A 15900-nucleotide genomic window follows, 5' to 3' on the forward strand; every position below is an offset into this window, starting at 1 on the left:
TTTTTTTTTCGGAGATTAGTTCAGGAATTTATTGGTATAGTATTTTACTGTTATCAAAAGGTGGCGTACCAAAAAAGTATATTTTTTCTAAATTTTAATCACAAAAATGGACATAGCTAAGTATTTTAAGGCAAATGAGTGTATTTTTAGTCAGTTTTGAAGACTTCTTCAGAATTATTTTAGTATAGTATATTACCGTGATCAATGGTTGACGTACAAAAAAGTATATTTTTACTTACAACTTTGCAACTTATGTTTACAGACCAACTGCAGCATGTTGTATGACATTTGCTGAGCCCTACAGTTCATTCACATCTGTGTATACCCTTTTTAGAAAGGCTTGTCAGATTTGTATAATAACTCTGTTTCTTTGTCCTAGTTTTTTGTTCATTGTTGGCTTTATCTGTAGTGTCGAACTGATACTTAAACAAGTGGGCTGAAAATTAGCTTCCCTTGTATCACATACAAGTAACTGCCCGTGCTTCATAGTTTATTAAGTCAAAAATAAATTTTACAAACAGCAATAACTTTAGCATAAAAAGGTCATTTGTGTACTACGGTCAGTTTTTGAACCTTACTTCAGTATCCAATTTGGTAAAACTATATTTTTGCTTTTCACGTTTCTACTAATGTGAATTGGGAAGGAACAGTAAAACAAAGAATGAGTTCATCAAAACAAGTCAGGTAGAAAGAATAGTACAAAAATGATACCTGTTTTTGCAACCTCCTTTGCTAAACACTTGTCACCAGGATATTGTGACATCACGGTTTCTGTTGCATTATATACTGAATGACAGTCTGTCAGTCTGTGGTGGTGCGGCGGTACCAGAAGCGAGCCCTGAAGTCATCACTGCAAGTCATGAAGCCAGGATTGGTGGGTGAGTGGACAATACAGCGCACAATGTTGTTGTGTCCCAATGACAGCAGGTTTTTCCTCTCGGCTGTACGAGAATCCCAGCAGCACAGGCTGATGGTGCGCTCATCTGGCAGGAGCACATAGTCCTCTGTGTGGTTGAAGACACCCTGTGTGCGATGCATCTGACGGCCACTCAAGCCTGCACCTGAAACAAAGAGACAACACATCAGTTTACACAATATATAAATAAAGGTAACTGCAATCAGTGACTGCACCTCTAAGACATGGAATCACAAACTGTGCTTACAGAACATTGATTGTTGTGCAATCAAAGTCAATTTGAGTGTCTTGCGATAATCGCCCTCTTCATGGTTGGGACTGTCACAGACTGCCCTCCAGCGTTTACTCCCTCTAAGTAAAGACCTCCGGGGAGGAAAGCCCAGCATGACCAGCTTACCTGCTGCAACCTCAAGTCCAGAGAGCAAGTAAAACATGAAACCCCCTCCACCAGCTGGCTTCTTCACCTGTGTCTGCATGCTTGTTTTGTCTATTATTTTGATTGTATATGTTGTACCCCTCCCCCCCACCATAGAATCGTTGTTATTGGGATGTTTTGTGAAGAAGAACAGATTTCAGGGATTTAAAAACAAAACAAGTGAGTGTTAAAGTCATCTAAGGGGATATGTTTAGTGGTTCATCTCACTGTAAGAAAAACCTTTCCTCTCTTCACACTGTTAAGTTTGTAAACTGAGCAAGCAAACAGTCCTATTAAAGCTACTGGATTTGCTACTAGCTAATGTTGCCTTAAAGAATTGAAAAACTGAAGAATGATTTCACCTAATCTATGACATTAAATGTGTGAACATTTATTGCTATCTGTATTTCTCTCCATAAGTAATTCATATCCCCACGGTGTCACTTGATTTAAATAAATAGATCTAAATAAAGTTCACTAAAAGTATGAATGAATTCATAAAAGTCACCAGGTATTTACAGCCATGATCATTTGAATTTGTTTCCAAATTTCTTTGTTTCCATCTTTGCTGTAGATAATTGCACTGGTCCGTTACTTCCTTTGGTTTTGCCAAGAATTACAAAATAATAGAAAGTTGAACATTTGGAACCAGAGACATTAAATCTTGAACACCCAACAAAAAGTCTGTGCATGTATAATCTTTTGTTCCTATGGATGCTAATAATGGTGGCACTCTAAGTAAAAACAGTGGTGGTCACACAGGAGAACTGCAGCAGTGGTTTTTACCTGTGTATTTGACAAGTGTTCGTCCGGTGGAGATCTCCCACAGCTTCACCACTGAGTCCTTGCCACTGGAGAGAATGTATTTGGAGTTCTTTGAAAAGAAGGCGGAGCAGACCTCCCCGCCGTCGTGGGCTTTCTCAAAGGTGGTTACACAGCGATTAGAAACACCATCCCACAACTTGATGCTGCCGTCCTTGCTACAGGTGACGTAGCTGTTGGCTGTGGGGTTATAGTTGACGCAGCTTATGGTGTCTGTGTGCTGATCCAGAGGGTTGCAGGACACAAAGCACTGGAAAGTGTTGACATCATAGAGACGGAGAGTGGGATGCTGCGTGCCAACCAACAGGAAGTCACCAGAAGGATGGAATGAAATTGACCGCAGCATTTCTGCCTCCTGTAGGGTAAACAAAGGAACAGGGGTTGAGAACCCTAATCCTAAGTATTTTTTGAAAACTATGAATCAAAGTTCTTAGGAAATAAGCTTTAAACAAATAATTAGAATTAATAAAATATCTATTTGGTCAAACTTTAAATAAAATAATAGGGAAGTTCAGACCTGAACATGCTTAAATGCCCGTTTTGCTGAAGGCTTTGAGTAGTCAAAGAGTTTAAGGGTATAATCTCTTGAGCCAGAAGCAAGAATCTGTTCAGTTGGATGGAAGGCAAGACACGTAACTTCATCAACATGGTCATACAGCGTTCGAATGACAGGGTGGTTCTCCATGTTTTGCTGAGCTGTCTCATTCATCATCACCTACACAAAAACAGAAACAATAGAGAAGACAATAAAAAAACAAAGAGTAAACTGCTCAGCCAACAGTGCACCGTGGTTCTCAAATCAGCTTTACCTCTATAGGCATGGCACTCTTTGCCAGCATGCGCTCAGTATCAAGGATTTTTATAGAGGCATCGGCAGAACCTGTGGCAATGAGCTGGCCATCGCGACTGTAGGTGGCGATACGGCATGGACCCTTATGAGACGTGACGTAGCAGGTCTCATACTCTGAGGCCTCTGGAGACATGGTCTGGACATCAGCGTCAAATTCCAGATCAATACCCACTCCTGGTGCTACAGTATCTGAGCGGCCAATGGCATACTGAACTGCACTGTCATCATTATCCATGCCTGAAAGAGTTTTTAAAACAATTATAAGCAAAGGGTATTTAGCATCTGCTTGGCAACACACAAATGGATAAGATGAAAAGGATCTAATCACAAATGAACACTGTTCACACCAAGCAGCAAGAAGCATCTTTCAGGTGTTTCTCCTAACTACCCGTAATTGGATTGGTTAGAATTATTACGGCCCACTGGGGTGTCTGAAGTTGCTTTACACTAAAATGTTCCTACAGTAAGAAGGGGAGTTGATTTGTATTGTATTATTTTTCTAAAATATCAGAACTTTCAAAATTCATTTTTTATCTCTTTGAGGAGTACTGGGTCTTCATGGGGGCAGGGTATAGTAACCAGTTCCTGCCGTAATTTGAAATATTTCTATTACTGTTCCTTTCAGTTTGTGCTTGCAGTGATTTATGCCTAAATATTTAAAGTCGCTGGAGCTCTGTGGAATTACGCAGATGGCTTGTGGTGTTCCTACTCTTTTGACTTTTCTGATGTTTCATGAAATATATATATATTAAAAAAAGAAAAAAAGACCATCATACACCACTGGTTGCAGGTGACCTTGGTGTGCTAATCAAAGAGTAGTCACCTCATAAGGTGTCGTTGAGATCTAGTAAATGACATTCAACACCATATTTTCTTCAAGAAAGCATTGACTAATTTCGCTACTCTTTAACCATGTATGTACCTACATTCACACAGAGCTCATTCTAAAGCCAGCATTGGACTCCCACCTACGAGTTAAGGTTTTCAACTGTAGTTTGGAACGACAGTGAAACTTGTATTTCTTATGAATTGTTTATAACAGATGTCAATGTCAGACAACACTCACCTATCTTGGCCAGCTGCATCAGCTGCTCTGAGGGTGAGACCACACTCTGTGGCTTGACCTCATTAATCAGACCATTAGCGATGTTGGTGTATCCATCATAAAGCAGCTGGCTGATGATCAGCCTATACAGGTGTTGTCGGTCCTTCAGGGTAGGTTTAGGACGATACATGGTTGCCGTTGAGATCAGTGTGAACAGCTAAGGTGCTGCAGAAAAGAAAAAAAAAAGTCACACTTTTCTCAACTACATTAGCGACTTTTTCAAAGCACAGAAGGGCTACTCTTAGCTAATAATATACTGCCCTTGTAATGCACACACACTTATTTACGTCCAAGTACGTAAGCACCCGCTGACAAGAAATTCATATTTTGTGCAAATCATTCCTACAATCCATATAAGGACCTGTGACATAATTCAGAACATTTTGATTAAAAGTATCAAAATTATTTTAAGAAGAAGCAGTCAACTAACTTTTGTTGAGAATATGTACCACATCTCTTTTGCACTTATTATTTGGTAGTACTGGAGATAAGACAAACCCATTTTCTACTGAATAGTTGTCACAGCTTTAGGTTATCAAGCAATAAAATATTGGACAATGGTGAATATGTGATCATGTCAATTAACTTTACCCATGAATTAATACAGATATCAGGGAAGATACAATACTATTTAGATACAAGTATAAAACCAATATGTTCTACTGTCCAGGTGAGGACATGAGCTGGTACAGTGATGACCTGAGAGTGCCACAACCCTTAAAAATAAGATTGGTCGAATAAGATAAATAGGTGTGGAATATAATCGACAAATATCAGTCAAATATAGTCAAATATAATAATATCAGGGTGTTTTGCTTATTTTGGCGGTAAATTGCGTTGAGATATGATACAATAACCAGAATGCATATTCCAAATTAAATGTAAGTACTAGTCCTACACTGTGGACATGTCCACACTGTTACAATTTGCCCATCCTGTCACTGTTGTATACACTCATACAGGTTAGAAAGTGTGTGTGGTTTTTCTTTACACTAATATGTTTTGCTCAGCTTTGTGGTCGCTTAACTCGTAAACGAACAGAGCAAATGATGTATAATTATATTGAAAAAAGTTACATTTTGCATTAAAAGAGGGCGCAGCTTATTTCAATATCGAGCTAATTTCAAGGCGTGCAAGGGAAACATTTAAATCGTAACAGGGTGAACTTAACCCTTTTGGTAAGGTAAGAATCCGGTCTAACATTTAATATCATGAGCTGGACCAATATAAAACGATTAGTTTTCCCGTAGAGTACGTTTTGTAAACATCACAACGCTAAACCGCACTTAATTGTATGAATGACTCGCATAGCAATGTTGCTAAAACTGCCTGCTTCGGTGTAGTGCATGGGGTAAGAGAACTGCAAAAGAGCTAAGCGGGTAAAACTTAACAAAATACTGTGCGTTACCTTAAACGCTAGATCATTTTAGATTTAGTTCGATATTTGGGCCTACTTACCCTGTGAAATCTCAATGGCTCCACGAAACATAAACCAAAACGTGCAGAGTTGAACGTAACTGTATTGAACACCCAAGCCTACAAGGGAGAAGTCTGTTTTTCTTCGCTTCTTCGCGCACCACGGCAAACGACAGTTAGTGCACTACCGCCACCAACCGGCAAGTAGTTGTATTTAGCTTTTGGTTGGCAGGTCCACCTTTCTAAACAAATGTATTTTTGTAAATACGTTTGAAAATAATGATAATGCATGCTAAAGATTATTATACTTTATGTAGTTGATTGTTTGGGATACATATATATATATATATATATATATATATATATAAAATTATGGCATGCTGTTCAGATGTTTTTAGCACTAAATATTCACTTGGCAGCATGTTCTTGGGCATATATATATATATCTATATTTGTATATATATATATAGATAGATAGATAGATAGATAGATAGATAGATAGATGTAACACAAAATGTAAGTTATGTTTTTTTCTAATATTTGATATAGTCAACTAAGATATTTACAACACTGTTGAAGTCACCAGAGACTTTTGACACAATCATTGATCAAAAACTAATGCCCAAAACAATACTGTTTCTGCTAGATATTTTGATTTTTTGTTTAAGTATAGATACATAGAGTATACAGTTCATGGAGCTAAATCTATTTCTTTGTTAAAAATATGGTAGATTTTACAAAAGACAAAAGAAATCAACCATGAAGCTCAAAAGTTTAAGTGAAAATAATTAACTTAAAAAACAAACAAACATGTGATATTGGTGATGTTTTCAAAACATTGTATACGTCACACTGTCAGTTGTACAAAGTGGCATTTTGACCAAAAAGTAGTATTATAAGTAGGTATTTTTCTTATGCTGCCTTGTAGGAGAATATAGTCTCTCTGGATGACCAAACAGCTTATGAGCTCTTTAGAAAGTTTCCAAATGTGACATCAATTGACCCAAACCTTGAACCTCTTGGGGTTTTATCTGAGGTTTCACTTCAGCTGACTCCGACAGTGCTTAGACAATTCAGATTCACCATTTTGATAAGAACAGGATTGCACAGGTCACACTCATTAGTACAACAGTAACATGCATGGAAGTGGTATTTTCCAGCACTGTGACATAGCTGCTAGTTCTAACGTCATCCCTTTAAAATACTATTTATGGCCATAACTTCATCACTTGTCAGAGGACACAGGTTGTAACCTCTAAGCTCAGGTTTCCCTGCAAACAAACAAAAGACACATTAATTTTTCTCCCACATAAATTGCTGGGTCTATTATAGGTCATTGAAGGAACTTTGCAGCATCATGTCTTGTCAGTGTCTTGTTTTTACAAACTACTATCCTAAGACCTGAAGTACTAACAGTAAACATGTTACAAGATATTAGAAATGCTGAAACATACCTTGCATCTCATAGACATGATTTACTTTGGCTTTTAGTCCTTTGCGGAGGTCATTTATCTGCATGTCCAGCTGCTCCTGGTCTATGATGAGAAAGCAAAATAAATACAAATAAATAAATAAACAGTACCCTGGTTTATTTCTTTTATTTGCTATGGTTAGGCAAGAAAAAATACCTATGCATAAACACATCTCTATGAAATTTTCTCTACTCCAAAATACTATTAAAACGATATTTTATGAATGTTTTATATACACCAGTCATATATTTTCCTGAAGAGAATATAATATATATATATATATATATATATATATATATATATATATACACAGTATATGTAGTATTTCACTGCTGAAATGTTTCCGTTTCCACATTATATACTGTAACATATGTTAAAATTAAGTTACCGCTTCAAAAGCTCAGCAAAAGTCAATCTGATGTAATGATTTTCCAAAGAAGTGGGCAAAGTTTTTCATACCACATTAGATATAATTTAGAAACAAACTTGTTAGCCTGTCAGTGGTCATTCGTTACCTCTCTTTAGTATCTCTTTTGTCTTTGATGTAGGAAGTTTGATGAACATGTTTCCAAAACAAACCTGAACTTTTTCTGAAAAAAACAAACACAAAACAACAAACACATTCAACCTCACACACAATGTACTCTGAAACAACTAGTTATACTACAGATCGTACATGTACAAATACTACATTTTAACCAGTGTTAAAAGTCCCAGTGTTAGCAGACAGTATTGTTTATAAACAGTAACATGAGACAACAGCTATTAATCTAAAATCTAACCTGAATCACACACTGCTGTTTTCAGTGCATTAAGAGCTTCTCTGTTTGTGTTTCTCTTTATGTTCAAGTCCAAAATCTGAAACAGAGAGATCAGAAGTGTGAGTTGGACAGATCCTGCTGATTGAACATGAGACAAAAAGAACAAGAAACAGACTGAACAACTGAAAGGGAGAGCCAAAGAGCAAAGTACGACAAAGACATGGTGAAAAAACTGCACTTCACACATTAACACAAACATAAACATCCTTGCATACCAAATTTCCGTTGCCTTTTTGTGCATTAGATTAAAAAGATTTTTTTTAGAATATTACATCATATGTAATAATAATAACACGTGAAGATTTGAAAGGCCAGAGCTTTTGTACCTCCACGACCCATTTTGGATTTCCTTTATTGTTGAATACAGAGAAACCGAAGTATCAAAATACTTCAAACCCTGTAGATTTTGGGGCCTTAAAAACCTGAAACCTAAGAACCAGCAGGACAGAAATGATCCTTCAGCTGTTGTCATGTGTGTCCTGGGTAAATTTGTTATCCTTCCAGTCACAAGAATATGCAGGGGTTTTTTATATAACTTTTGCCCATGTATGGGCTACGAATTCAGTGGAAAAATCTCGATTTGAAAACATTATTTTCCTGTACAAATATACAAACAACTATGTGAAGAAAATGTAACTGCAACAAGATAGATTTTTTTAATTTTTTGGAACCGCGGTTTGTCGGCAGTGTACGCGTCAATAGTACGCCTATGTGTTACTATAACTCTGAAAGCAGCTTTAGAGTTTCTAGCATCTTGTTTTTATAGACTATAACCTTTAATTCATTCAGCTTACTTGCGCACACTCAAGTTATCTTGACACACAAAAAGGCACAGAGCTGACCTGTTGTTTAGTAGTGAGGACGTCTTCCGCTGCTTCCTCAATTTCTGTCATATACTGCAAGACAAATTGCGAGTCCGCGTCCATGTTTGCTGTAGCACCATTCAAATATGTCCGTGTAGAAACAACTCCTTACTCAACGCTTCATTCTAAAAATAAAAGACGCCCAACTACCATGCTGGTTTGTTGTTACTGGTGTTATGTGTGACGTGTACAGCTATCCTAGTGAAACAAGTCATAAAAAAACAACATATTCTCAATCTTCAGCGTTCATAATTGACACATGTTGTATATTTCCACCTGTACCGCTCCAAACACATCAATAAAACACAAAACGTCTGAAATATACGCTCCTCCAAAAACTGCTGTCAAGATGCCAACGATGATGATAAAAATTATTAGGAAATAATGATAAAATAACAACAACAACAACGAGAATAACAATAATAATAATAATAAAAGGGGGTTTGGACGTTTACAACTTCTTAGCCTGTTTAATCACAGGACAGTTGTTGATGAATGATTGATTCCGTAAATAATCATAATTAATTACGATTAATCAAGATAAATCATATACCTATGTATATTAGATAACATTCTTTCTACACATTGCTGGAACAGAAAGACAAATAACAGCAGGTAGATGCGTGGGATTCACACGTTTTTATTTAACTTATTAAAATGATGAAATTAAAATAAGATCACTTCAAATTAAGCATCCGATATTTGTAGAGCTACAGATACTGATAACTCTCAAAAGTCAGATTATAGTACCACTTGCAGAACTGTTTGATACATGTGTCATATAAGCCAGGACTGAGCTCACAGAATACACTTCGGGTAGGTTGGGTTTTAAAAGATAGTTAGGCAGATAACAATAAAAAATAACAACAATAAAAACAATTTTTGTAAGTTGTGAATTGAGGGAGTTTGTGGCTTCATGGGGAATACAGCCTGTCCACTCCAGCCCTGGCTAGCTGAGCAGAGAAGACAGTGAAGCACTCTTAAAAAGGCAGCACGGACAGGTACAGACCCAGATATAAACCTCCTGTCACTAACAAACACACCAGTGACTATTATTTAGTTCTAACCAGCAGAGATTCTGAAGGGAAGAGTACTGAGAAAGTTCTACAGCTGTGCTATTCCTGCCATTCTATATGGATGTCACAACTGGCTAATAAATTGAAAAGCTAGCTAGAACCTTCCTATAACTACATATTATAACCTTTGCCTGAGCTCGCTCTTGGCAACATAGTTCACATGGTAAATGGGAAACTAATGGGCACCAGTCACTGTCATAAAGATATGTGAGATAAGAGATAAGTACCAAATGCTTATAACAACAAACCTGGCAACCTTTTGCTACATTTGTAGTAATTTATGGTTGTTTATTGAAGAAAAAAAACAAAACAAAGGCATTGTTTGGCCATCAATGCTTTAAGGAGTTTATTGAATTAAACATGTATGGGTTTGTTGCTTTAGTAATGGCAATATTAAAGCTGCATAAGTTATTGTGGATGTAGTTCATTATACTACATTTTCTACATAATATTGATGGTTTCTATAGCCATAACAATTCTCGCTTTTTGTAAAAGATCATTTGTTCAATGCCACTCAAAATCAGGACAGGTAGCGCAGCAAAGAAAAACATAAAAAAAATAGAACATTAGGTAAGATGTGGTCTATTAATTACAGTCTTAATAAACCAAAATGATCTTTTATTTATTTGTGTCTGTAAGGTCAGGTCGTACTATGGTTTATACAACTATGGTATGGTACAGTATGGTAATGCAACTCTGCCCACACACACACATATGTATATATATATTGCAGTATCTTCTTCATAAAGGGTTAAAAAAAGGCACTTCAGTATGACTTTGGTAGATGTGTATTTAAAATGCAATTACAATTTGTCAAACACATTAATTTTAAGGAGGGTCTAATTTGACTATTTAAAATCTCTACAAATGTGGCAGTAAAAACTGTTGTGGTTTCTGTCATTTCTTATTTTAGATATATAAAGATAAAAATATTCCGAAATAGTTTATGGTTGTATTAAACAAAATGGGAACCATGCTATAAAATGACTAATAATATTTCTAAAGTAGGAAACAGACTATTTTCTATATCTAACAATAATTTATTTTTTTAATTGGTACGTGTAAATCTTATTTAAAATTTAAATTAAAAAATTTAAATTAACCTCCCTCCTTATAATAAAATTATCATTTTAATGATACAGTACATATATTCATCATGTGATTTTGTAGTAGTTCGGGATGTATCACATAATTTTATTTCAAATTTAATACAATTCATAAAGTAAAATATTTAAATGTTTGTAATTATAACTGCTATTTTATAACAACCACCAAATCAAAAAAGGCTGCTGCATTAAAACATGCTCTACGTTATAGGAGTGTCGAGGTGCAGTGTTGCTGTAAACTGCGGCGTTCATTAATCTCACTCGGTCTATTAACCTGCTTCTTGACGTAATTTGTACATTTATCTAATTGTTGGTGTAATTCCGCGAAGACGTTGACGCCTACGTCTCCTTCAATCTGGCTCTGAGTGTCCGCCCTCCCTTGGTGCGGTGCCGTCACCAGTGGGCATGCTTATAGTAATATCAATAATAACAATGATACTTGTCAGGAAAGCTCACGGTAAACAGGATCTGTAGTTCCCACCGCCCGTGAAATAGCAAACGCGGACGCCGCATGGTGGAAAAGTGCATGTAGGTTCATGCGTCCGGCGGGACTGCCCCTGGCTTTTTTTCTGGGGAAGATCATACTGGATCATATTGTTTGCAGGACGTTGTTCCTCCTGCAGCCCCCTAAGTCTACCCCGACGTAGTCGTGAATTGAACATGGCGACTGTACCAGTATATTGCATCTGCAGATTACCTTACGACGTGACCCAGTTTATGATCGAGTGCGATGCTTGCAAAGACTGGTTCCACGGCAGGTAAGAGGCAACCGTCGTTCACAGCCGTGTATGTTGTTTGGTATGCGGTTTGCATTTGTGTGGAATACAAACGAAAATGGCGAGAACTAGCTGCGTTTGACAGCTTTGTGGCTCAGAGTCGCCCGCCTGTCTACACTGAAAAGAGGCCGCTTGGAGAAGAAGGAGAAGGCGGAGTTAAATATAGCCGAGCAGGGTTGTGACATTTTCTGCGATTAAAACAAAGCACATTTCTTTAATAAGACAAAGCGATGTTTAATACAGTGCCTTTTGGTTCGGCTCCATCTTTTAGAAACACGCTATAGTGAATTTTAACGTCATCTTTCAGCTCCGAGCTGTCGCTGCTGGTATGAGCAGAAGGCAGATGGAGAAACATCGGTCTGTTGCCGCGGTCTATTTTGCTACCTCCTGTTTAAACTTGTTACTATTCTGTTATTATCGTGTTATTTAAGGATATTATACACACACCACGGCCTTTCAGTGGTTCACATGGATCACGGCAGAAAATCACGACCCGACCTCGGGCAGATCTGCTCCGCTTAGCTCTACTGCCAGACGGCGGTTATGGCTGACAATACCCGGGGATGATGCCTGTGTTTCAGCTTAAGTGAAGAAATTCACAGACATAAGTGACGCTTGGTGAACCGCTGAGTCAGTTGGTCCTTATTTAACTAGTATTCTGCACCCAGGTCTTCTGTGTCTTAGCGGGGCATCACTTTCGCTGCCGCAGACATAAATTGAAACGATCGCGGCCAAATCCTTGCTGTGACCATGTTACGTTTCCTTCCCACCTCTTACTGTGTTGTCACACAACTCAACATCAACACTTGTACTTCGATGGGCTCAGTGACACTATTCGGCTGTCGTTCATACTTCCTGTTTATTTATTTGTTAGTTTGTTGGTTACGCGCCTAAACGTTAACAATGTAATGCTCCCCGTAGTTACCGCTACGCAGAATGTGAACAGGTCATACTGTATTGTACAGTGAAATGCTCAGACGTCTTACCATTAAATAAAGGCAATGTTAGTTTGGGGGGGAAATTCTGCAAATGGATGGAACTATAAAAACATCACAATGACAGTGTAGGTATTAAACTGAGTGCAGAAACAAAATATATGAGGCTCTGTGTGAAATTAAGATTTCCACCAGTTCTTGACTTATTCTTCAGCTACTGTGCCTGTGTTAAACTGCACACAGAGACACCTAAAATCAAGACGACATATTCATGCGTATGTAGTAACAACACATGCAACAGCATGTGTACGGAGGTTTCTTATTTTTACATGCTAGTTATGCTACAGTTGATGTTTTGGTTGATGGTTCTATGACTCGTTCGTTTTAGTTAAGTTTTTAGAAATTCATTATTGCAACTAAGTCTGACATCAAACACAAATATAATACATAACTGTTAAAATACTACTTGGCTACGGTGTTATAGTTGTTTTGTTTGAGTAATCATTTACGTATGTGCAGTTTTAATGCCACTCATGCCAAGGGGTTCTGGTTCAGCTATACTGCAAACAAACACTTTTCTAAAAAAGGAGGGCTAAACATTATTAGTGTGATTATTAGTGAACTTGTTAAGGTTATTCGGACAACTTAGTTGTTTTTCTCGGTATGTGGTGTTGTCATAAACCGAAGGTATTGTAAGGTTTTGTAATACATGTGGTATTGTAAATCTATAGTTATGCATGTTGTAGTATCTTGTTAACAACAGAGGCAGCAAGGTGAGCGGATAGGAGGGAAAATGGAGTTAAACTGTTGTATTTTACTAGTCTGTGTGCTGTACAGTTGTTACTAGTGATGTAACGACGCATCAACTCACAATACCATTCATGATTTTTGAAATAGTTATCACAATTAACAGAATATATTTAGAAAAATGCACGTCTTTACAGAAACACTGCACATCACTATCTCTTGCTAAAAGTAAAACTGGTCTGGTCTTACATGGCTACACAACTGTCAATATATTAAACAATAAAATAATATTAAAATATATTAACTGGAGAGAGTTCATTTCTTTACAGAAACACTGTTGGTCTCAGTGGAAGAACTTCTTCCCACGTTCTGTTTGTCACTCAGGCACCTACTGTACTAGAGGGTGTAGTCACATGGTATGACCAATGATTTCTTGAGACACAGCCTACTCCTTGATGCGCAATACAGTTTTTATTTCAATTGATACAAATTGTCACAGATTTGTATCGAGTTTTTAACCGATTCACGACACATCGTTACATACCTAGTTGCTACACAAAAGGGCAATTTCTCAGTTTATGCAAAACAAAAATGCACTCATCCTGCAGGAGTTTTTTTCATTTTGGAGGAGCTTAGTACTGTTAATCAATGTCTCGTTTTTCAGTCTCATTAGGTGTTCAACTATTATTTGTTTGATTATTGCTGTAGTTTAAGATGTTACGTCAGCCACCTCTACTGTACGAAGCACATGTCACAGATGTTTCAGACTTGCCTTTAAAGCCTAAAGTCTACACCAAGCATATATAATTCTGTCTTACAGACCTCTCCAGCTGCCATACTTTACTGAGTTAACATCTTGCAGCATAACCCTTTCTGACATCATCTGTCAACATGTGCACTACAGTACTTCTTGCGTAGAGATTGTTTATGACTTATACCCATTTCCACCCTAAACCCATCTGGCACTTCTACTGCACATTTCTTTTACATGGTCTTAGTTAGTCTGCTGCCTGTTGATCCTGGAACAAGCCTTTTAACTATGTAACACATTGGGTTACTACAATTGGAACAGAGGGATATACATTTTTTAGATAGACAAAGAAAAATAAGATAGTTTGACTCAAAGTCTCAAATATATATTATATTTTGATGTCATGAAACATTCAGTGCTGTAAGCAAGTCTTGAGCTGGTAAAATGAGCACAGAAAACACCTGTACTGCTTCTAAATCGTTTGCATTGTTGCATCATATGAATTTGACATTCGAGACAATTTATTAGCCCCTCAGCAGAGGAGCAGCAGTGAGTGAGGGAAGAAAGGCGACAGAGAGAGAGAGAGAGAGAGAGAGAGAGAGAGGGATAGGAGAGAATGGCAGCTACAGCGACTTTAACTACGCTTGAACCCATTGATAAACCAAGTGCACGTGCTCTCAGGGTTTACTACGGTCACTGTGCATACGGTGCTTCAACACAGTCCTGCCAAGTGTGGAAACACTTCCAACTTGGCAAAACTTTTAAAAGACAGGCACCCCAGATGTGTACAAGGAATTAAAAGAATGATCAAAACAAAAGGTTAGTTTACGCACATTATGACCAGGTATGTAATGGAGTATCTGGTCGCTGGATCTGAACATGTCTTCAGGTCTGAGTATTTAAGGAAGTATATGGCCAGCAAGAGCTAAAGAGAGGAAGTGGAACTGGAGTTAAAAAAAAATCAATAGTTGCATAGAGGGAGACCAAATAGAGAAAATGCAGTCAAGCATCTGGTTAATTTAGCACCTGTCGGTCATGTAACTGTTTTCTTTTGTTTCAGCTGTGTTGGAGTGGATGAAGACGATGCTCCAGATATTGACATATATCACTGTCCAAACTGTGAGAAGATCCACGGCAAATCTACACGTGGGTAACAATTACAGTAATGATCAATAGAAATGCCACATTTATACTTGACATTTGTATGAAAATAGTTGATTCTGACATACAGTTGCCTTGTTTAATTGTACTATAAGTTTTATCATAATGTGATTCATCAATTAAGCTGTAATGATAGTAGAGGCAGGTTCAGGTGGAGCTGGGAGTAGGTCAAATACCAGGCTACGGTAAAATCAATAAGATGTAACATCATTACAATTACAAGATACAAACATGTTTAAACTCACAGTTAGGAGAGAAAGGCTGCAAAGAAGGGAGGCGGGAAAAAGTAGGAGGCAAAAACAGGTGGACAAATTCACGAAATGAGCTGTCATAGTTGTTGTTTTTTTTACATACAAAATGTATGTCCATCTCTCTTCAACTCTTCCAAGAATAGTACTTCGAGGCAAGTTGAAGTTGAGGCAAGTGCAGTGAAAATGGTGGCCAGATTGTACTGTAAGACTGAAGTGGATGGGTGCCAGAAAAGGTTAAAAAAACAATGATTTGAAAATAATATAGCAGGGACAGATGGACGAGGTACAAAAAAAAAAAAAAAAAAACAGCGTAAGGTACATAATTACTTCTGTAAGCTCCAAGTTGTAAAAAAATGCAGCCAAGATACCAACAAGGAAAATATGCACGATGACACTCAGGGAGACAAACTGGGAGAG

At 37.4% G+C, this 15900-nt stretch overlaps 3 protein-coding genes and 2 long non-coding RNA genes across 10 annotated transcripts in view; 2 read left to right on the forward strand and 3 right to left on the reverse strand.

Moving 5' to 3' along the window:
• Positions 1-469: 469 nt before the first annotated feature.
• On the reverse strand, positions 470-5767 carry cstf1 (cleavage stimulation factor, 3' pre-RNA, subunit 1). Its single transcript, XM_008320757.3, has 6 exons — positions 5567-5767; positions 4070-4273; positions 2963-3240; positions 2671-2868; positions 2118-2508; positions 470-1061 (listed from the first exon to the last, which is right to left on the reverse strand). Exons 2-6 carry the CDS (start codon positions 4236-4238, stop codon positions 802-804), a joined length of 1296 nt encoding a protein of 431 aa, XP_008318979.1. The 5' UTR covers positions 4239-4273; positions 5567-5767; the 3' UTR covers positions 470-801.
• LOC112487705 (uncharacterized) lies at positions 972-2013 on the forward strand. Its single transcript, XR_003051048.1, has 2 exons — positions 972-1108; positions 1244-2013. It is a non-coding gene; the product is annotated as an uncharacterized LOC112487705 (long non-coding RNA).
• Positions 5768-6282: 515 nt separating the features above from the next.
• Positions 6283-8951, reverse strand: pdrg1 (p53 and DNA-damage regulated 1). The gene is made up of 5 exons (XM_008320758.3): positions 8660-8951; positions 7779-7854; positions 7512-7586; positions 6979-7059; positions 6283-6795 (listed from the first exon to the last, which is right to left on the reverse strand). The coding sequence occupies exons 1-5, from the start codon at positions 8741-8743 to the stop codon at positions 6713-6715; spliced, it is 399 nt and encodes a 132-aa protein (XP_008318980.1). The 5' UTR covers positions 8744-8951; the 3' UTR covers positions 6283-6712.
• Positions 8952-10057: 1106 nt separating this feature from the next.
• phf2 (PHD finger protein 2) overlaps positions 10058-15900 on the forward strand; it is a 21208-nt gene continuing 15365 nt past the window's right edge. Inside the window, exons 1-2 of one of the 3 annotated variants that reach the window (XM_008320765.3) lie at positions 10058-11620; positions 15132-15217. In XM_008320765.3, coding sequence (XP_008318987.1) covers positions 11523-11620; positions 15132-15217 — 184 coding nt within the window. In that variant the 5' untranslated portion in view covers positions 10058-11522. The remainder of the gene's footprint in view (positions 11621-15131; positions 15218-15900) is intronic. The other 2 variants (XM_008320763.3, XM_008320764.3) reach the window with 2 other exon arrangements.
• Positions 13614-15900, reverse strand: part of LOC103386477 (uncharacterized) — a 41897-nt gene continuing 39610 nt past the window's right edge. For 2 of the 4 annotated variants that reach the window (XR_003051046.1, XR_003051044.1), the window contains one exon: positions 15104-15211. This is a non-coding gene — a long non-coding RNA (uncharacterized LOC103386477). Of the gene's footprint in view, positions 14997-15097; positions 15212-15900 lie in introns of those variants that run through there. The other 2 variants (XR_003051047.1, XR_003051045.1) reach the window with 2 other exon arrangements.

Source organism: Cynoglossus semilaevis, chromosome 11, assembly GCF_000523025.1.
Source record: "Cynoglossus semilaevis isolate Cse_v1.0 chromosome 11, Cse_v1.0, whole genome shotgun sequence".
Taxonomy (NCBI): Eukaryota; Metazoa; Chordata; class Actinopteri; order Pleuronectiformes; family Cynoglossidae; genus Cynoglossus; species Cynoglossus semilaevis.